This window comes from Canis lupus, chromosome 11, assembly GCF_011100685.1.
Source record: "Canis lupus familiaris isolate Mischka breed German Shepherd chromosome 11, alternate assembly UU_Cfam_GSD_1.0, whole genome shotgun sequence".
NCBI classification, from domain to species: Eukaryota; Metazoa; Chordata; class Mammalia; order Carnivora; family Canidae; genus Canis; species Canis lupus.
The window spans coordinates 11,347,055-11,369,872 of NC_049232.1; the positions used below are offsets into that span (position 1 = coordinate 11,347,055).

The window sequence follows — 22,818 nt, forward strand, 5'->3', positions numbered from 1 at the left end:
GAGAGAGAAGAGAGAGAGAAAGAGAGAGAGTGAGCATGAGCAGGGGGAGGTATAGAAGGAGAACCAGAATCCCCTGAGCAGGGAGCCTGATATGGGATTCAATCTCAGGACTCTGAGACCATAACCTGAGCCAAAGGTAGACACTTAACTGACTGAGCCAGCCAGGTGCCCTAGGTTCTGATTTTAAAGAATGACTTCTGTATTTGGTTGCTCTGTAATTAGTCTGAGCATTTTTATAAGTAGCAAACACACTGAGGTGAATGCATGTATGAGAACATGGTGATACATATTACTCTCATCTAGTAATTGGTCTGTTTCTTTCTTTTTTTTTTTTTTTTTAAAGGTGATCAACCAGACTTTATTATGGTATAACAGGAGGGAATTCATGAATAAGCACTTCCTTGAATGTCCCATCATTGATTTAGATGCAATAAGTTTATCTTTGAAAATACAAACCCTCTTTTCACTACATAATGGCAAAGTTAACTAAAAGTATATGAAGTATTTGTACATTTAAAAAAAATCTTAAAAATTTTACCTATATATACGGTAGAATTTTGAAAAACAGGAAAAATCAAACATCAATCAAATGGATGATCAGGATAGTTGAAGTATAAGTGTCTAAGTATAAGTTTGAGTTGAACAATTAAATTTTTTAAAGCAAAATGTTTAAAATGTTTTTAAGGTACATTTTATAAATATGTACAAAATGTAGGTCTATTTGATGCTTTATTCACTCGGTAAACTTTATACTGCATATCTAATGAGATATGCCATCATCTCTAAAAATTATAACCACCTAGATTAAAAACAAAACAAAACCCTTAAAAGATTATTCACTGTATGAAAACAAAAAGGGAACCATTACAACTTAATGGAAAAAAATTTATTTGTAAAAAAATTTTTTTAAATCTGATTCTAATGTGTACTGACTCATGTATATCAATAATTACACAAAAGGAAAAACTTAACAGTACTCTAGCAAGGTAAAGAATAAAAACTTCTCTTTTTTTCTTCTATTTTGACAAGGAACATGTCACAGAATCCTATCCACAAAAATGGCTATAGTACTGTGCTTTGAAAAAAACCTGGCTGCATATAATTCTTAATACATCATGTGATGATGTTGCCCTTAAGACTTCTAGCAGTAGCTATAGGTTCCAACCTGGCACTTCAGGTAATAAAAAATGATGACCAAAAAATCCTTTAAAAGTAAAAAGTAAGAATGTATCATATCTTCTGAGATTTCCTGAAACAGATTGTCAGATCAAAGTCTTTAGCTTTAAAAAAAAAAAAAAAATCTGAAAAAGAGTGCCATCCTATTACTCAAAGAATTACACTCAAATGATCTATAAAATGAACTTCACTGATACTGATTCTTTCACAAACTCATTTAAATATAAAACTTTATATTTTTAGAAAGAATGGGTTTTGCAAGGATCTTTTTTACTCCATTATCCTCTGGTCTACTAGTCTATTATGTGTTGCATTTTTGTCTAACTCAGATTTTGAAAAGTTTAATACCATTTTCTCTTTGATTAAATACCAGTTCCTTAGCTATGTAAGTTTTAAAAGATAATCTGCTTTAAATTCTCAAAATCAGTACCAAAAAATGTTTACAGCTTATTCTAATCTCTAACATTTACAAAACTTACACTCCACTCAAAAAAAAAAAAAAAAAAAAAAGAATAAATTTTTTTCAAATAGTGCATACAAGGCACAAGAGCTTCCTAGTATATTTACTGAAGCCGAACATTTGGCATCAACAAACACACCACTTTAGTTTACCTTAAACTCAATTTCCAAACAGCACACCATTTAGTTCATATTGAACTAAATTTCTAAAAGTATATTTCTTTTAATGATTTGCATAATTTAATCTTAAGTATTTGAAGAAATATAAAGTATAACTGTCATACTTTCAATGAGGGGACACAGAAATAATATAGATACGAATGGAGGATTAATCTATTGGCCCATTAGGAATTATTAACAAATTCAATATTTTAGCTATATGTTCAATAGAACAAATAACTTTTAAAAAATGAGATTTTTTAAAAAGCCAGAATGGCAAAAGAACATCATAAATGATTTTTTATAATTTTCAGCCAATTTAAGAGGATCAGAAGAGATGAAAAATATATTGTGGATGTAGTAGTAATTAATGTATTAGTTATGATAAAAATTGCTAGCTAGTTGCTTATCAGTGAGCTCAGGCTTCAATGACCATACATCTTTCCCAGCAGGGAACAAAGGCTAGAATTAGATTAAAGTCTGGCAAAAATGGTGGTAATCTTCAACTGTAGGCCACTTAAAGTTTGCAATGAATTCATAGTCATTATAGTTCACTCAGTCTGGGGCTGGATTCACAACAGAGGGAATGCTACCTCCAACTCGTTGGTAACTAGTAGGTTTTATAAATAAAGCTGTCATTATACGGTAATTTGAAATCTTTCAAATTTCAATATCTTAAATAGTCTCAATTTTCGGAATCAGAAACTCAGATGATTAATGGATTTTTTATGTATAGACATTGTACTACCCAAATATTTGGGTGAAAATCAGCCCATGAATTTATTCCAAGTTTTTATGATAGAAGATACTTTTGCCTTTGATTCATAAACCATAATTACTTCTAATATGTAAGAGGAATTTGTGTTAGTTCAAACAATCTGTATATTGAATTTAAAAATGTGTTATGTTTTAAGCAACAGCTTGGAGAGAACTAACCAATTCATATTCTGCATATCCAGCCAAAGGAAAATGGGAACAACTGGCCAATGGTGCCTTCCTGTGGGAAGCCTCTTCCATCCACCTACAGCATGGATACTTCCATAAAGTATGAATTTATTTTGTTTGAAGAGTTAAGTCTCATTCTCCATGGTTAATGCAGGATTGCTCATACCAGCTTTGCCTTTTCCCGGGTTTGTGCTGCTTTCTGTCCAAGACTGAGAATCAGTGAGAAGATGGCTCTGGGACTCTCTCAATGGCTTTGCAGGAAACTGATGGTTTTCAGGATTTTTCGATGTTGAATTCAATCCTGCAGGAGTAGATGCTTGTTCAGGATCCTGATTAACAAGGCAAGTTGGAAAGGAGCAGCCATCACCTAGACTTGAAAAAATGGGTAGCAACCAGTACTTCTTTTCATCACCAAAAACTTGTCGCATGTTTTTACTGAAACCCAAGCTGAATCCATTCTTATCTGTTCCATGTCGAAACACGGGACTTCTAAATGCCTCTAATGTAGATTTATTTTTGCTGACTAGCCAACAATGATAGCCAAACAGAGAAGACAAGCTGACAGAAAACATAGCTGCAGCGAAGAATAAAAACATAATATGGAACTTGGCTTGAGTATCGGGTAGGCCATTTGTCCAAAATTTGATAAAATACTGTAAATCTGTAGCAGCAATAAAAAGGCAGTACAGCAGAGAATAAGCCAAGAAAAGGAGGAAAAATTTGTAATTTGAAAATCCAACACAATTGTTCACCCATGGGCAATGATGATCCATCCTCAAAATACATTTATCACAGACGGAACAATGATGGCAGCGGTCTGGTTTTAGGAGTTGGCATCTGTCACAATATCGGATTGCTCCGGACACGGTCCGGGTATAGATGGGAAGATCTTTGGCTGCTCGCCTGAGAACTTCCTGATGGGCTTCTCCTCTTGGCTCTCTCTCCAACAATTCTTTTTCTGCATAAGAGAGATGGAATTCTCTTGAAGGATTCATTGGGGATGTAAAGATAGTTTTCCAATATGACCAGACAAACATTGCAAAAAGTAGATGATAAGCAGTCAGGCACACAACCTGCTCGCCAACATTTTCCATGGACACTATGCGCAGCTGGACGGCGTAGGCGTAGTGGGACCGGCCGAGCAGGAGGCTGATGAACACCCCGGGGACCCAGTAGAGCACCCGCCGGCACCGCCGCCTGACGCTGCCCGGCCCGAGGGCGCCGGGTTCCAGCCGCAGGCACCTGCCCAGCTCCGCCGCCGCCCGCGGGCCTGGCTCCGGGGCGGACTGGCCGCGCCCCGCGTCCCCTGCGGGACCGACCCGGGGGCGGCGGCCGGGGGCGCTGCGGCCACTGCGGCCGCCGTGGCGCTGAGTCCCCATCCCGCAGCCCCACGCCGGCTGCCCGCTGCTCCGCACGGTGGGGGCGGCGGCGCTGGGAGGGCCGGTCTGTTTCTTTAGGTACCTTAGGTTCTGTTGTGTGACCCAGATTAATTCTTTTAATGTTCTGACAACCCCATCTTCATTTCTCTTCTGAGGTCCATATAAGTAAGGTGTCTTATCTAATACTTTTTAATGCTTTTATTTATTTATTCAGGAGAGACACAGAAAGAGAGGCAGAGACAGAGGCATTTTTGAAAAAGTGTATTGTTTTTACAGAATACATCTTTTGAGAAGCAGGCTTCGTGTGGGGAGCCCAAAGCAGGACTCAATCCCAGGACCCCAAGATCATGACCTGAGCCAAAGGCAGATGCTCAATCACTGAGTCACCCAGGTGCCCTGTGAGGTGGCTAATACGGCCTCAGTAGTGGAGAGGAAGTTGTCCTCACATTCACAGGGAGAGGTCTGGTCCTTTGGCCCATTCTTGTGCAGAGGGACAACTTGGCCTGCCTGTTAGACTTCTGACCCCTGAGCTATGCTGGTACCACTCCTGAGCAAAGTGCAGAACCTGAGAAAGGAGTTACTGCCTTTTTCTCTTTTCAGTAAAGGCCTTATCATATCTCCTGATTATTTAGCCTCACATTAGCCACTCCATCTTTATCTTATGGATGCCTTCAGGCAGACACTTGCTAAGGCGCAAGTTGGATCTTGCAGGGCAGCTTAGGACAGAGCACTGGTGGAAGTTGGTGGCTTATTTTTTCCAAGAAGTGACATGTGAAACAGGAAAATATTTAACTTTAATATTTTTTTTCAAATGTATGTTCAGTCTTCAAAAATCAAAACTTTTTAATGAGAAAAAAACTTTATTTCAGTGACATTAAGAAGCTTAAATGTTTCTGAAGAACCACTGCTTAAAATAACTCAGGGTTTTGGAGTGCCTGGTTGGTACATTTAGTTAAGCATCCAACTCCTGGTTTCAGCTCAGGTCATGATCTCAGGGGTCCTAGTGAAACGGAGCCCCACATTGGGCTCCATGCTCAGTGGGGAGTCTGTTTGATATTCCCTCTCCCTCTCTAATCTCTGCCTCTTTGCCAAAAAAGGGACATGATAACAACACAAACCTCGTAGAACAATTTAGGATAAAGAAAGATAATCTCTTACCATAATAGTTAATAATACTCCACAAATGTGGCTTCAGGTATTAAAAATGATCTTGTGCACTCCCATATTAATGACACATTGTATCGAATCCTTTGTTTCTAATTTTCAAAACACAAATTTACGAATACAATCCATAGATTAATGTATGATTATCTGTTCGTAATGCTCTTATTTATGTTAACATTTTACATGCTATTTCTCTCATTGGGAAAATGCTATAAATAAGGGAGCACAAAAATAATATAAATCTCTGAGATCTTTCTTATAATACACCCAAGAAAATATTATCCTGATTCAGTGTAAGCGTTGCCAAGAGCCCAAAAGGAGAAAAGTAGAAAATAAATGATTTTGAAATGCTTTTTCTTTTACCTCTTTCAGTCTATTACCACCAAAACAGTCAAAGAAATATTTTTGAAACATTAAGCCATGTCGTATTCTGTCTAGTAACTTTTTACAACTAGAATAAAACCCCATGTTATTACTATGATTTTTAAATCCATACATGTTCTGCACTCTAACCTTTTGCCAGCTCCCATCCTCTTGTTAGCACCCTTAATAGTTTCTTTTCCACCACATTGGCCTTTTTGCTATTGTCTGGGAAAACACTCAGTCTCCTACTCTTAGGTTTATGCACTTTCTCTTCTCTCTGTATAATATTATCTTTCCCTAAATATTCCCTAATATCTTCCCTATAAAGTGAAGTGACTCACTTCATCTAAGGTGTTGTTCTTAACCCCCAGCAAGAGCAGTCCCTTAACTATCTTATCTTAAAGTATACTTTTTTAAAATAAAACATACATGGTTTATTTAAATTCAACTAGTCTTTGCACTTAAATTCCAAATGATTTTTTTCATTATATTTCTGAAACTACTAATGCATTCTATGTGGATTGATTTAAAATGAAAGAAAACAAAAAATAAAAGTACACTTATGACTATTTTTTACCTTTTCTATTTTCCCTTACAAAATGTTTACTATATATATATGTTTATAGTTTCTTAGATCATGCTCCCACACTAAAATATATATAAGAATAGAGTTATTTCTGAAAGAAACAGACTTCTAACTACACAGAACAAATTAATGGTGACCAGAGGGGATGTGGGTGGGAAGATGGGGAAGATAGACGATGGGGAGTAAGGAGGGCACTTGTTCTGATAAACACCAGCAACGTATGTAAGTTAAGTGCTGAATCACTATATATACAATGGAAACTAATACAACATTGGATGTTAAATACCTAGAAATAAAATCAAAACTTTAAAAAAGAATTATTGTTAATTTTTAGGTACAATTAAAAAATAGGGGATCCCTGGGTGGCTCAGCAGTTTAGTGCCTGCCTTTGGCCCCGGGGGTGATCCTGGAGACCCAGGTTGGAGTCCCACATCGGGCTCGCTGCATGGAGCCTGCTTCTCCCTCTGCCTGTGTCTCTGCCTCTCTCTCTCTCTCTCTCTCTCTCTCTCTCTCTCCCCCTGTCTCTCATGAATCAATAAGTAAAAATTTAAAAAATAAATAAAAAATAAAGCTTCCCACCCCCCCCAAAAGACATACCTTTACATATTTGAGGTTTGTAGTTGAGAAATTCACAATAAAACCATCTTGAAAAAATGTATTGTTTTTACAGAATACATTTTTTGGAATGTATATAAGGGACCAGATTTGAGGTTGGAAATAACTCACTGTAATTACCTTCATAAATGCAATATGAGATATTGATGGAATTTGTATGTTAAATCAATGATTATTAACAGCAAATTGACAATAAAATAATGTTAAAAATCTATAAAAAAGGAGAAAACCAAGAATAGAGTTATTTTTTATCTCCTTGTTGTAGGCCCACTACCTTGAGAAGTAACAGGCACTTAGTATGTGCTCACTAAATATATACTAAATAAAGAGTAAGCATTCAAAAATATTTGGTGAATAAATATATTAAATATTTCTTTGAATTCCACATCAAGCTATGTAGCAATAGTTTGCATCCCACAAAGCCATATGCAATGCATAACTGGAAACTCTGAATGATGCTCAGTAAATAACACCAGATAGTATAGGAGAATAACCAAAGCTCTAAGAACATAGGGGAGTCAAGATCGAAGAGAGATCATAGTATAGAGTGGATTTTTACTTTGAGATGAAAACACTTTTTAGCTGAAACATCCAGGTTTATAAGCCAAATAGCTGAAATTCTCTGATACAGATAATCAAGTGATGAAAATACCCAAAATAAAAGATGAGAGAGGCCAAGAACCCAGTGGAAACTGACAGCAGAGGCACTGACAGACTGAGTGGAGTTGTAGACATTCTTATGAAGGTAGAAGAGCAAACAGCATCCAAGAGCCCAGGAAAACGTGGATATAAATGTAATCACTCTAAAATAAGCACTACATAAATTAGTTAAGAAATATATATCAGGAGAAGTCTACAACGGAAACATATATACCTGCAAAATACTTGATGAATCTGAAACAAGCTCCCGAAGAAGAGAAGAAGAAGAAGAAGAAGAAGAAGAAGAAGAAGAAGAAGAAGAAGAAGAAGAAGAAGAAGAAGAAGAAGAAGGAAAGAAGAAGAAAGAATCAGGAAGAAGAAGAAAGAATCAGGAAGAAGAAGGAAGAAGGAAGAAGAAGAAGAAGAAGGAAGAAGGAAGAAGAAGGAAGAAGAAGAAGGAAGAAGAAAGACTACGAATAAGAATAGAATATAAAAGTATAAGACTCTAATCAAATAACCAAAAAATCAATACCTCCTACTCCCTCAAAGAAAAATAAAAACTCCCTCCTCAAAAGAACCCCCCTCCCTCCCTACACACGAAACCTACCAAAAAACATCAAAAAATCTACCCGAAAGAAAGAAAGAATCAGGAAGAAGAAGGAAGAAAACGAAAGAAGAAGCAGCAGCAGCAGCAGCGGCAGAAGACAAAATTTGTTAAATGAAATAAACCAGTCACAGATGGACAAATATTGTGTGCTTTCACTTAGATGAAGCACTGTAAAATATTCAAACTCACAAAAGCAAAAAATAGAGTGGTGGCTATTAGGGGCTAAGGGGAGGCACAATGAATAAATTCTAGAGATCTGCTGTAAAACATGGTGCCGATAGTTAGAATACAATACAGCCACTCTAAACATTTGTTAAGAGGAAAAATTTCATGTTAAGTGTCCTTACCACAATAAAAATAATTTCTCTAAGATTTGCCTTTATTTTGAAATCAAAATGCTGTGGTTTTTTAAGTTGGTTAAGTAAACAAAAATTCTGTATGATTTCAGATTGTGTAGTTTTTATTTGACTATGAATTATTTTCATGATTTTAACTCTAATATTGTTATTGTATTAAGGGCAGGATTCTTCTTGTGGCTTATTTCGTGTATCAGGTTTACTTGAGGTTGAGAAAAGGAGCTCAGTAACATGTTCTATAGGCATTTGTTTTAGCAGAGTTTAAGTATTTTAGACTAGAGAAAAATAATCTGAGCCTATTCATTATAGATGAAAGAGTTTTGGTAAACAATTTTGACTTTTAAATGTCCCACTTTCAGTAATAACAACAATCAATGTGTTTATTTACAAAGAAAATGCTATTGAAATAGATTGTTATACATAATAGTCACATTGGCTGAAGTGTTATTTTACAAAAGGCCACAGATTCTGTAAGTTGATTTTGTAATAACATTAGTATTTAATTAGAACTTCAGTGATGCCTCTTCTTGGATTGAAAAGTGAATTTCCTTTGGTGAGATACCCATACCCATCTGATGTGCTAAATAGGCTGAAATAGAAATTATTGTTAATCACACTCTGGACCACATACATGCCTTAAAAATCAGAGAAGGAGAAAGGTGAAAGCATCTCTTAAATTTAATCTCCACTTATTCTGCAAGCATTACATTTTGAATTCTGTATTTTATCTTGTTATTATGTTCATTTAGAGGTCTTCGACCTGTGAAATTGCATTAATTTTATACTTCAGTTTGTGTTTTTTTCAAAGCTAGAATCTATTATAAATTTCAGAGATTAATTAAAGTGCTGACACTATTCACTTAAGAATATTTCCTATTATTGCTACAAGACTACAAGACTATCCTTCACCTTTACTGCCCATGATCTGATGATACACAAGCAATATTCTTCATTAATATTTCATAATGTGTATTCATTTTGTTATTTCAGAAAATAATCAGTTATTTTGCACTTATCTTTTGTGTAAATACTGAGAAGTAAACTGTAAACTGAATTGTAGCCAAAGACTTTACTCAAAATTTTATATGTATGTGATGGTATATCCTGCATGTTTTAAAAGTTTTTATTCAAATTCAAGTTAATATACAGTATAATAGTTTCATGTGTACAAGGTATCTGCATTTTTTGTTTGTTTGTTAAAGATGTATTTACTTAATTTAGAGAGAGAGAGAGAGAGAGAGAGAGAGAGAGAATGAGCTGGCAGAGCAAAGGGAGAGGGAGAGAGAATCTTAAGCAGATTCTGTGTTGAGCAAGAAACCTGGCCTGGGGCTTGATCCCACAACCGTGAAATCACAACTGAGTCAAAACCAGGTGTAAATGCCCAACCAACTATACCACCCAAGTGCCCCCAATAACCTCCTAAGTTTTTATGGAAGAAGTAGATTTTTATAAAGAGTAAACCAGGATAGTAAGGACTTTCTTTCCTGAAGCTAAGTGTCAAATTCCTTTTTTCTTTTTTTTTTTTTTTTCTGAAAAGCTAGCTGTAAAAAACATCTGTACCTCTTGAAGGGTTTTGTTTTGTTTGGAAAGTTTGTAACTACAAATACAAATTACTTAGAGTTCCTTGTTCTTTAATTCTTTCTTCTTGCATCTTTCAACAACATTGGTATAATTCACATAGTTGTAATATTTGTGGTTATAATATTCTTTATAGTATTTATTATCTTATAGTATTTGAAGTTTCTGTAGTGATGTCACTTCTCTCATTTTTGTTTTTGTTCTTCTATGTCTTTTATATGATCTGTTTGGAAGTTTATAAATATAATTGATCTCAAAGAACTAGCTTTTGTTGCTTTGATATTTTAGGAGCACTTTTTTGTTATTACTTTGGTTTTTAGCCTGATGTTTTTCCCCCACTTTGCTGCATCATAGGGTTTTGTTTCTTCTTCTTTTTCTAGCTTCTGAAGTCATTGATCTGAGATTTCTTTTTTCTTCTTTTCTAATATGAGTATTGAGTGCTGTAAATTTCTCTTTTCTGAGCATGGCTTGTTTGTTTGCATTCCACACATTTTGATAGGGTGTGTTTTCATTTTTACTTGGTTCGTTATCGTTTCTGCTTTCCTTTGACATCTGTTTCACTCTAGTCCTTATCTAGTTTCCTTAAATAGTAGTTTAAAAGAAAAAAAATCTTTTTATGTATATTTATTTTATTTCCATTGCTCCTCCTACTTTTTAAAATCAGATATAAAAAGCTGCTGTCTGGTATTGTTCTTTCTAAATGAGTAATTTTTATTTTTGTAGTGTAAGTCTTAATGACTCTGGGTCTTTTTCACTGGATGGTGATGGTTGTATCATTAATATCTGAGATAGTCTTAATTCTCTATTTGATATTTAGGATAGAAAATTACAGACTGAAAGTTTATTCTAACAGAGTAAGTCATCATTTTAATTGCTTTTGGTTTATCTGGTAAATGATAAGAAGCCATGTGTACTAAAGTAGACTAAAAATGAGTAAAGACTTAAACATAAAACCCAAAATTGTAATACTACTAAAAGAAGACAGGAATGAAGTTGAAAGACATGGATCTTTGGCAATGATTTTATGGGTATGAAGCTGAAGGCACAGATAACAAAAGCAAAAACAGAGAAGTGAGACTACATCAGAGTAACAGGCTTCTGCATAGGGACAGCCAACAGAGGGAAAAAGTAACCTACAGAATGCAAGAAATTATTTGCAAAAAATTCTGCAATTTAAAGTATGAGGAATCATGAGCTGAATATTACAAAATTTGGGGACTCCTTATTTACAATTTTGCATTTGCTTGCAAAGGTCATAGCTTCTAAAATACTAGTAAGACATTTATGAAATCTCTCAAAACAGTAAAATTAGGATTCTTATCAAGAAGAAAATAAGTAAGATGACTGACAAAATGACTCAGTAAAATACCTCAGTTCACCATAGAACTTCATTTATGGTCAAAAGCTATAGAGATTCATGTTTAAATGAGGGTCAATGATTCTGTATGTTGGATTCTGTATGTTCAGTAAAAAATAAATTTATTATTAAAAAAATAAAAAAATAAAAATTAAAAAAAGAAATCATTTGCAAACTGTGTATTTGATAAGGAGTTCATTTCCAAAATATATAAGGAACTCCTACAAATAAGTAGCAAAGTAGTAGTACAAAAACACAGGTTGAAAAATGGTCATGGAAACTGAATGGACATTTCTCTAAAATCCTATGACTGGCCAGCCAGGTATGTGAAAAAAAAGATGCTTGCTATCACTAACCACCAAAGAAATGTAAATAAGAATCATAACGATTTATCACCTTATACTTGTTAAGGTGGCTAATATCAAGAAAACAAATCAGAAGTGTTGGTGAGGGTGGAGAAATTATAACCACTGTATGAGGTTGATGAGAATGTAAAATAGTTCAGTCACTATGGGAAAAAGCATGGGGGTTCCCAAAAAATAGAACTGCCATATATGGCCCTGTAATCACACTCCTGAGTGTGTGTGTGTGTGTGTGTGTGTGTATACATATCCAAGAGAATTAGAGTTAAAATTATCATCTTGGAGAGATAGTCACCAAAGTAGGTTTACTTAACATTCACTGCCACAGGTACAATTTTTAAAAAAATTTCAAAACTCTCTAAATCTACTAATTCTCCATTTAAGACTTTAAATGTTACATACACTTGTCATTTCCAAATTCTTTTTATAAATAGATTATTTTCTGGTTGAATTGTGAATAAATAAATAAATTGAAATTAACGAGGGATGCCTGGGTGGCTCAGTGATTGAGAGTCTGCCTTCAGCTCAGGGCATGATCCCGGGATCCAATCCCGGATTGGGTTCCCCACAGGGAGTCTGCTTCTCCCTTTACCTATGTCTCTGCCTCTCTCTGTGTCCCTCATGAATAAATAAAATCTTTAAAATAAAAATTAATGAAGTCTTGCGCCATCAGTGTTCCATCTATTTACCATCTCCTATCTTGACAAACAGTTCCAAACCGATTTGAGTAATTTGACTTTTTCAAGCTAAGGTAAAATGTATTATAGAGTAATAAAGTTGTTGAAATAAAAATAATAGTAATACAAAGAAGTTGCATGAGATTTCCACACACATGCACACAAAATGCATCTTTCTGGTAATATTCAATCATCTTCCTTCATTTAATATATTCCAGAACAGTAATTTTCTACCTTTTCTGAGGACTTTCCCACATCTTGATCTAATAACTTAAAATATTCTTCCTAAAATCTGTATCTTTCCTCACTAGTTCCCTTCCACCTTTCTGATTGCTGTTCCACTCAGTCTGGTGATAAGAATTCTCCCTATTTATGCCTTTTCCTTCTATAACCATTTTCATGAGAATTATAGACCTTCTCTTACTTCTCAACCCAATTAGTAGGTTTGAGAAGGTAAAATATCTGGTATTTCACTTTTATTTATGTGAAATTATTTGATTTTGTCCCACAGGTCTTAGAAGCTCTGAATTTCCTCCATTGCTTTTTTTTCCCCCTCTGTGTTTATGAAAATTGTCAAAGTCTGTAAGTAAAGCATCTGAGACCGAAATTACTATGAAAATCATGTTAGGAGAAAACATTAGTAGTGATAAAGCATAAGGAGAAAAAAACTGGAAGTAATGAAGCATATTTAGTGGGATTAATGCCTATGGAAGTAAGAGCAGCTTCTACATTCTAGACAGCAAATCTTTGAACAGAATTATATCACACACCTAAATTGAGGTGAGCTGTGCATGACCTTAACAGAAACATGTTCCAGAAAAAATTTTTTTAAAGATTTTATTTATTCATGAAAGAGAGAGAGAGCGAGAGAGAGAGAGAGGGGGGCAGAGACACAGGCAGGGGGAGAAGCAGGCACCATGCAGGGAGCCCGACATGGGATGATCCCGGGTCTCCAAGATCACACCGTGGGCTGAAGGCAGCGCTAAACCGCTGAGCCACCCGGGCTGCCCCATGTTCAAAATTTAATTACAGTTACAGGCTGAAGTTATCAGGGAATCACTAAAGTAAAGTAAATACATACTCATATTATGTATTTGGGTTTTTTTTTTTTTGATAACTTTCTTCCTATAGTTTTGAGTATGTGATTGTTCTAACAACTTAATTTGAGTTTTCCGTCCAAAACTAATGTTTTCTATCATATCTCTTCATTTGGATGTAAATGAATGCTTAGCAATTACTGTTTTACCCACTACTTTAACAAAATTCTTCTGCTGATATTCAGTATCACCAAAAAGCAATCGAGATTGTACTTAGGCAATGTTTTATTAATAGAAAATACTTGTTAATCACATCACTTTGTAGCTCTTACTGGAAAGTAATTATTTTAATATATCTTTAATACTTTCTGATATTTCTTTACAACTTGCTCAGCATTATTTCACTTACGCAAAAAATAGGCATGTATTGGCTCATCAAATGCCAAATTAGATAATTGATGTTAGAAATATTTTATATCATGCACAAGTCAAACGGATATTGTTATATAGGAATTTAAATCATCTTAATGATATTTAGAAAAGCTGGATGGATTTAATTAATAGGTGGGAAGTTAATTATTATATTTTAACATTTAAATAGATGGAATATAATTTTCTGCTATTTGGAATTCATTATCCAAAATATTGTTAGGAATCCATCATACCTGAAACATTAAGGTGCCTTATTAAAATGATGCTTGAGTGTTTCTGAGGAAAGATAAAAGACTTGAAAATTTAGTTTCAGGAAACGGGAAAAGTCCCAAACAAGATAAATGAGAAGATATCTACACCTAGAGATGTGGAGGTAAAACTGAGAAACAAAAACAAAATTGAGAAAAATTTCAAAAACATGAACAGTACAGATTGTGTACATGAAAAATTAGGATAAATACTCTGATTTATGAAGAGTAATAAGGTAGAAAAGAGTGAAATATCCTCAAAATGTTCATAGAAAATATCAGAAAAATTAGGAATGAAAACTCTGGGTACTGTTTCTAAAATGAAAGCAAGTCTACAGTTAGAACAAGAAACCCTCCAGCAATTTATTAATGGTAGATGTGACTAAAGGTAATTTAAATACTATACTTCAGAGAGATATACAATGATTTAATGTAATGTGATACACATCAAAATTATTACTTAAAGAAACCTGATAAATATAAAGGTAAATCTCAGCAAATGTTGACTAAGAATGTCTACTTCAACTGACTAAAAAGAAGGAAACTAAAATAATGGGAAAATATAATATATAAGAATAAAAGGAGATGGTGTAATTAAAGTGTTGATAGTTTCTTCTATTGTTGGAAGAGGAGTGATGGTGATGTTTTATTTTTTTTAATTTATTTTTTATTGGTGTTCAATTTACCAACATACAGAATAACCCCCAGTGCCTGTCACCCATTCACTCACACCCCCCACCCTTCTCCCCTTCTACCACCCCTAGTTCATTTCCCAGAGTTAGCAGTCTTTACGTTCTGTCTCCCTTTCTGATATTTCCCACACATTTCTTCTCCCTTCCCTTATATTCCCTTTCACTATTATTTATATTCCCCAAATGAATGAGAACATACACTGTCCTTCTCTGATTGACTTACTTCACTCAGCATAATACCCTCCAGTTCCATCCACGTTGAAGCAAATGGTGGGTATTTGTCGTTTCTAATGGCTGAGGAATATTCCATTGTATACATAGACCACATCTTCTTTATCCATTCATCTGTTGATGGACACCGAGGCTCCTTCCACAGTTTGGCTATTGTGGACATTGCTGCTAGAAACATCGGGGTGCAGGTGTCCCGGCATTTCATTGCATCTGAATCTTTGGGGTAAATCCCCAGCAGTGCAATTGCTGGGTCGTAGGGCAGATCTATTTTTAACTCTTTGAGGAACCTCCACACAGTTTTCCAGAGTGGCTGCACCAGTTCACATTCCCACCAACAGTGTAAGAGGGTTCCCTTTTCTCCACATCTTCTCCAACATTTGTGGTTTCCTGCCTTGTTAATTTTCACCATTCTCACTGGTGTGAGGTGGTATCTCATTGTGGTTTTGATTTGTATTTCCCTGATGGCAAGTGATGTGGAGCATTTTCTCATGTGCATGTTGGCCATGTCTATGTCTTCCTCTGTGAGATTTCTGTTCACGTCTTTTGCCCATTTCATGATTGGATTGTTTGTTTCTTTGCTGTTGAGTTTAAGAAGTTCTTTATAGATCTTGGAAACTAGCCCTTTATCTGATATGTCATTTGCAAATATCTTCTCCCATTCTGTAGGTTGTCTTTGAGTTTTGTTGACTGTATCCTTTGCTGTGCAAAAGCTTCTTATCTTGATGAAGTCCCAATAGTTCATTTTTGCTTTTGTTTCTTTTGCCTTCGTGGATATATCTTGCAAGAAGTTAACTGTGGCCAAGTTCAAAAAGGGTGTTGCCTGTGTTCTTCTCTAGGATTTTGATGGAATCTTGTCTCACATTTAGATCTTTCATCCATTTTGAGTTTATCTTTGTGTATGGTGAAAGAGAGTGGTCTAGTTTCATTCTTCTGCATGTGGATGTCCAATTTTCCCAGCACCATTTATTGAAGAGACTGTCTTTCTTCCAATGGATAGTCTTTCCTCCTTTATCGAATATTAGTTGCCCATAAAGTTCAGGGTCCACTTCTGGATTCTCTATTCTGTTCCACTGATCTATGAGTCTGTTTTTGTGCCAGTACCACACTGTCTTGATGACCACAGCTTTGTAGTACAACCTGAAATCTGGCATTGTGATGCCCCCAGCTATGGTTTTCTTTTTTAAAATTCCCCTGGCTATTCGGGTTCTTTTCTGATTCCACACAAATCTTAAATTAATTTGTTCCAACTCTCTGAAGAAAGTCCATGGTATTTTGATAGGGATTGCATTAAACGTGTATATTGCCCTGAAAAACACAAAACATGTGTATTTAAAAAAGAATGATGTTTTAAATTCTTTTTTAAATACACGTTTTGTGTTTTTAAAAGGATCAATTGGAATATAAAGTTTTAAGCTGTCAATTCTATCTACCTTGATCTACAGTTTGAATGTAATCCCAATAGTGATTCTATCACAGCAATGTGAATAGCCTCAAAACATATCTGGAAAACTCAAAAAGTCTGATCTCATGACTTACTATATATGTTCCTATTATTAAGACAGTGAGGTATTGGTATAACACAGACAAGTATGAGAATAATGGCTTCAGACTTACACAGAAAATTTACTTTAAATGAAGGCACCAGGGAAACTCCAGAGTGTGGAATGGGAAGTGTTTTCATCAGTGAAAACACCAGTGGTGCTGGAACAATTGGATATCTGAATGAAAAATCATGAACATCAATTTCTACTTAGCTTTATACATGTAATCTGATATAGATTATGTGTGAGATCCTGGAGGTTGGCAGAAATTCTTTAGGACATAGAAATTCATAATAATTAAACAAAAAATGGATAAATGAATTGCATTAACCTGAAAAACTAATTGTAAAAAACCTTTACAAAATAATCAGTCAGGAACTAGAAAAAGAAAGGCATGAAAAACTTTCTGTGGTGAGGAAAACATTTATGGGGCATGGGTTACATAGACGTAAACATTCTTTGAAACTCAAGTCACTTTGCGAATTCTCTTTTTTTTTGCAAATTACTTCTATACATTAGATTTTACATAAATCGTATCCTAATAAAGGAGTAATGTTTATAAATTGCTGTTCCTTTTTAATAATTTCTTAAAAATGTGTTCATCAAAGAACACAGTGAAGTGAATTAAAAGAGAAGAAACACTAGAAATAAAAATGATTGTATTTAGTTAAATTATCGCTATGAAATAGAAAAATAACAGAAAACCAAGTGTAATAGCTTTGAGAAGAGGATAGCCAAATGGCAAAGAAGTCCATAAAATGATATTCAACTTTATTAATATTATTATTGAGGTATAATTGACAATGTTAAATTAGTTTCAGATGTACAGCATATTTATTCAGCAATTCTGTACAATATTCAGTCCTCACCAGGACAAGTAGAGTCACCATCTGTCCCCATACAATATTATTCACTATATTTTCTTTACTGTAGTTTTCATATCCATGACTTACTGGATCCATATATAACTGGATCCATATATATCCATATATAACTGGAAGTTTGTACCTCTTAATCCCTTTATTTGTTTTGCCCATTCCACACTCATCTCCCCTCTGGCAACCACAGTTCCTTCTCTGTACTTAAAAGCTTGTTTGGTCATTTTGTTTTATAAATTCCACATGTAGGTGACATCATATAATATTTTTATTTCTTTGACTTATTAATTTAGCATAATATTCTTTTTTTAATAATAAATTTATTTTGTATTGGTGTTCAATTTGCCAACATACAGAATAACACCCAGTGCTTATCCCGTCAAGTGCCCATCACCCATTCACCACCACCCCCCGCCCTCCTCCCCTTCCACTAGCATAATATTCTCCAGGCCATCCATGTTGTTGCAAATGGCAAGATCTCATTCTTTTTTATGGCTGAATAATATTCCATTGTATATATATTTACCACATCTTTTTTATCCATTCATTTGTCAGCAGACACTTAGGTTACTTCCATATGTTGGCTATTTAAATAATGCTGTGCTAAACACAGGGGTGCATATATCTTTAGAATTGGTGTTTTTCTTTTCTTTGGGTAAATAACCTGTAGTGGAATTACTGTATCTAATGGTATTTCTGTTTTTATTCCAATAGGTATCCTTTTTGTTTTGTTGATAGTTTGCTTCTTTATGCAAAATCTTCTTATTTTGGTATGGTATCAGTAATTTATGTTTGCCTTTTTTCCTTGTCTGAGGAGACCTGTCTATTGCAAAGGTCAACATCCAAGATATTACTGCCTGTGTTTTCTTTTAGGAATTTCATAGTTCAGATCCCACATTTAAATCTATAAGCTATTTTGAGTTTATTTTGGTATATGGTATAAGAAAGTGGCCCAGTTTCATTCTTTTGCATGCACCTGCCCATTTTTCCCCATATCATTTATTAAAGAGACCATCTTTTGCACATTGTGTATTCTTGCCTCCTTCATAGATTAATTGATCATATAGATATAGGTTTATTTTTGAGCTTTCTATTCTGTTGCATTGATCTTGTGTCTATTTTTATGCCAGTACCATTCTGTTTTGATTACTATAACTTTGTAGTATATCTTGAAATCTGGAATTATGACAACTCTAGCTTTGTTCCTTCTAAAGATTGCTTTGACTATTCTGGGTCTTTTGTGGTTCCATACAAATTTTAGAATTATTTGCCATAGTTCTGTGAGAAATATATATTATTGGTATTTGGGTTAAGGAGGCAATTGCATTGAATTTTTAGATTGCTTTGGGCATATGTACATTGTAACAATGTTAATTCCTCTATTCCATGAGTATGGTTTATCTTTTGGTTTGTTTGAGTCATCTTCAATTTTTTTATCAATATCTTAAAGTTTTCAGAGTATAGGTTTTCTACCTGCTTGGTTAATTTATTCTTAGATATTTTATTCTTTGTTATGTATAGTAAATTGGACTGTTTTCTTAATTCTCTTTGTGCTATCTCATTTTTAAGTGTACAGAAACACAACAGATTCCCGTATAATAATCTAGTGTTCTGCAACTTTACTAAATTCACTAGTTTTAAAAGTTTTTCAATGAAATCTTTGGGGTTCTTTATATATAGAATAAGTCCTCTGCAAATAGCAAGAGTTTTACTTCTTCTTTATCAATTTAAGTGTCTTTTGTTTATTTTTGTCTTATTGCTGTGGCTAAGACTTTCAGTACTATGTTGAATATGAGTGGTGAGAACAGACATCCTTATCTTGTTCCTGACCTTAGGGGAAAACTCTAGTTTTTCATCAAGTATGATGTTAACTGTGGGTTTTTTATACATGACCTTTATTGTATGAGGTTTTTTTAAAGATTTTATTTATTTATTCATGAGAGACACACAGAAAGAGGCAGAGACACAGGCAGAAGGAGAAGCAGGCTCCATGCAGGCAGCCCAACGTGTGACAGGATCACACCCTGGGCCAAAGGCGGCATTAAACTGAGCCAACCGGACTGCCCTGTATGAGTTTTTAAATCCACTTTTAAGTTTTTATTATGAAAGGCTATTGTATTTTGTCAATGCTTTTCCTTGAATCTCTTGAGATATGTTTTTATCCGTCCTCTTGTGAATTTAATGTATCACATTGATCGATTTGCACTTCTTAATGAACCACCTGGAATAAATTGTATGTGATCATGGTGAAGAATTTGTTTAATGTATTGCTGAATTTGGTTTGCTACTATTTTGCTGATTTTTTTTTCTTCTTAGTTTATCAGACACATTGACCTATACTTTCCTTTTTTGTAATGTGTCTTCTGGTTTTAGTATTAGGGTAATGTTTGCCTCATAGAATGGTTTAAAAGGATATTCAATCTAATTAGCAGCGAGGGAAATGGACAGTAAAACTAAATGAGATGCCATTACATGCATAGCAGATGCACAATGTTTTTTATTTGTGTAAATCTGACAAAGCCATGTGTTGGTAAGGACTACAATGAGTAGGGCTTTTCAGAGTCTGATTTTATGAACATAATTTTGTTAAGCCTCTCTGAAAAACAGTTTCACATCATTCAGTATAGTTAAACATTTACATATCATAATATCTAACAGTTCCAAATCTTAGAATATACTCTGCTGAAACTCTCACACATATGCACTGGAGACTTAAGCAAGGAAATTTATAGCAGTGAAATATAGCATTTTTTCTTAGCAGTGAAACACTCAATGCAATCCAAATTGCTAACAGTGGACTTGATAAATCATTGATAGTATTTTCAAATGCTGGAATATCATGTCTGTCTGTGAATATTCAGCTTCTAGAGTTGAATGTTTTCTGTAACTAAAATTTCACGGTTTGAATGCTCTGAGCATAGCTTCTGGTTTTCCTCTTAACTCACAGTAACTAACTGGGTCTCTTTTGTCAGTTCCCAAAATGTTGGTGTCTGTGATTCTTTTTCTTTTTCATCCTTTTCCTATCCTCCATATTATTAATGGTTAATCTCCTCCATGCACAGAGCTCTAGCATTTATGTTTTTCCAGCTGCTGAATTGATAGTTCTGCTGCACAAAGACTTCTACAGCTTCACATCATTACATCATTTAATTTGTCATCTACATTGATACTTGAGAGAATAAATGAAAAGCAAGAAAAACCACAGCTATTTAGGGCAAACAGAGATGAGATGCATATCATTCTACTAATATTCAGATACCTTCTGATATTTCTATTTTAATGCCTCACAGCTTTCCAAAATTTACATTTCTTTGGCTGAATTTATCTTCTCTTGACTCAAGCCAGCTCCCCCCCACCCATTCACAGTGCTTTGCCTCCCAAGTCAGAAAGGCAAAATCACCCCCTCCTTTCTCCCTCTCTCTTCTAAAATCTCCCCATCTCTTCACATTATCTCAGCTCCTGAGCATTTATAGTATAAAATATCTCTTAAATATTTTTATTCCTCTTCACCCTTACACCTCTATTGTAAACAGATCCAATTTTTCTTTCTGTCTTATATTAGAGCAGACCTATCAAACTCTTTTTCACTCATCTTATATTCCAAGCCAGTCTCCATACAGCAGTGAGAGGTGACTTCTAAACAGAAAAATCTAGCTTCTGATTTACTTTATTCATGACACTTTGACTTTCTTTGATTCCACATTACTTTTAATTTAATTAATTACTTTTTAAATTTATTTTTAGTTTCAAGAGTAGAATTCAGTGATTCGTCATGCCCTTTGACCGTAAGATCAAGTTTAGAAGTCTGTTTATTCTATCAGTCTAGCTAGGGGTGTCTCTCTCTGTCTCTCTCTCTCTTACTCCACAGTTGACATTAAAATGGAATATAAATGACCTAATTCATCATACCTATATTTTTTGACTTTTTTCTAAAATGTTTCACAGTGTACTTGTCTTAAATTGAAAGATTCATGGGTAAAACACCTTTATTATTGTCCTTAGTTTGTCTCATACTTGAAGCAAAGCCTAAATATGCCCCAAGCCAAAAGCTGAATAAACTTTGGTAAGTTTTGCTTTATTTTATATTTAGGTCCTTTACATTCTTGCATTATACTATGTGTTATTCCTAGATGATTTTGTTTAAGACATAAAAATCTTATCTATGTTTTACTTCAAAATGAATGAGAAATTGCCATTTTGATCCAAGCTAGTATATTTTATTTTTTAATGTTACTAAATGTTAAAATTAGGGCAAATAACTGGTAAAGGGTTATTATTGTTCAAGACTCATATGTATTTCAATTTAAAGCATTCTTAAAATAATTTAAGATAGATGCTGTAATTCATATATTAAAAAAAAGAAATATGGGGTGCCTGGGTGGCTCAGTTGATTGAGAGTCTGACTCTTGACCTCAGCTCAGGTCTTGATCTCAAGATTATGAGTTCAAGCCCTCTGTTTGGCTCCACACCCAGTGTGGAGGAAAAAGAAAAAGAAAAAAAAAAGAAACAAATAGCACACAAACAGCCAATGTTAACTTCATTTATATTTGAGGCAGAAAGTCACAAAAATGTGATATTCTAGGATATAAGAGAAGATATCAACATGATATATGAATAGACAATTAATATTGGTTGTGGGATAAATCTAGATAAAGAATTTATTGCCTGTAATTAAAGTGTAATCAATAAAGTTAGGATTAAATGATGGCAAAAATAAATGTGATTGCTATGATGGACTGGTAGAAATGAATTTAATAAAAATTAAGGGCAAAGTAGAAAAAATAATTTTGTAAGGATTCCTCCTAAAACTCTGAATTTAAATGCAGTTTTCTTATATTTAGTGGTGATAAATTCAGTGAGGAATGAGTATTGGGAAAATACTAGCATTAATTAATTAATCAAGTAGGTTTTATTCATGGGTTGCAAGGATGATTGAATATTTGTAAATCAGTCACTGTAATACATCAATAAGAGAAAGAATAAGAACCATATCATATTTCAGTGGATGGCAGGAAAAGTATTTGACAAAGTACAGCATCCATTCATGATAAAAACTCTGAAAAAATTGGTTTGGAGGGAACATACCTCAAAATAATAAAAGCCATACCTCAATATAATAAAAGCCATCTATGAAAAACCCATAGCTAACATTGTCCTCAGTGGGGAAAAACTGAGAACATTTCCCCTAAGGTCAGGAATAAGGCAGGGATATCTACTCTCATCACTTTAATTCAAAATAGTACTGGAACTCCTAGCCATGGCAATCAGACAATGAAAAGAAATAAAAGACAAATAAGAAATAAAAATTTCACTCTTTGCAGTTGGCATGTTACTATA

General features: G+C 34.3%; 1 protein-coding gene across 1 annotated transcript; it reads right to left on the minus strand.

Annotated features, from left to right (window-relative positions):
• Positions 1-1,640: 1,640 nt before the first annotated feature.
• Positions 1,641-3,848, minus strand: LOC100687370 (palmitoyltransferase ZDHHC2-like). The gene has a single exon (XM_038551936.1). It carries the CDS (start codon positions 3,831-3,833, stop codon positions 2,865-2,867), a length of 969 nt encoding a protein of 322 aa, XP_038407864.1. The 5' UTR covers positions 3,834-3,848; the 3' UTR covers positions 1,641-2,864.
• Positions 3,849-22,818: the final 18,970 nt, after the last annotated feature.

What these genes read in the sequence shown, in the direction of transcription:
- LOC100687370 (XM_038551936.1), bottom strand. Translation starts at nt 3,833, where the DNA reads ATGGAAAATGTTGGCGAGCAGGTTGTGTGCCTGACTGCTTATCATCTA.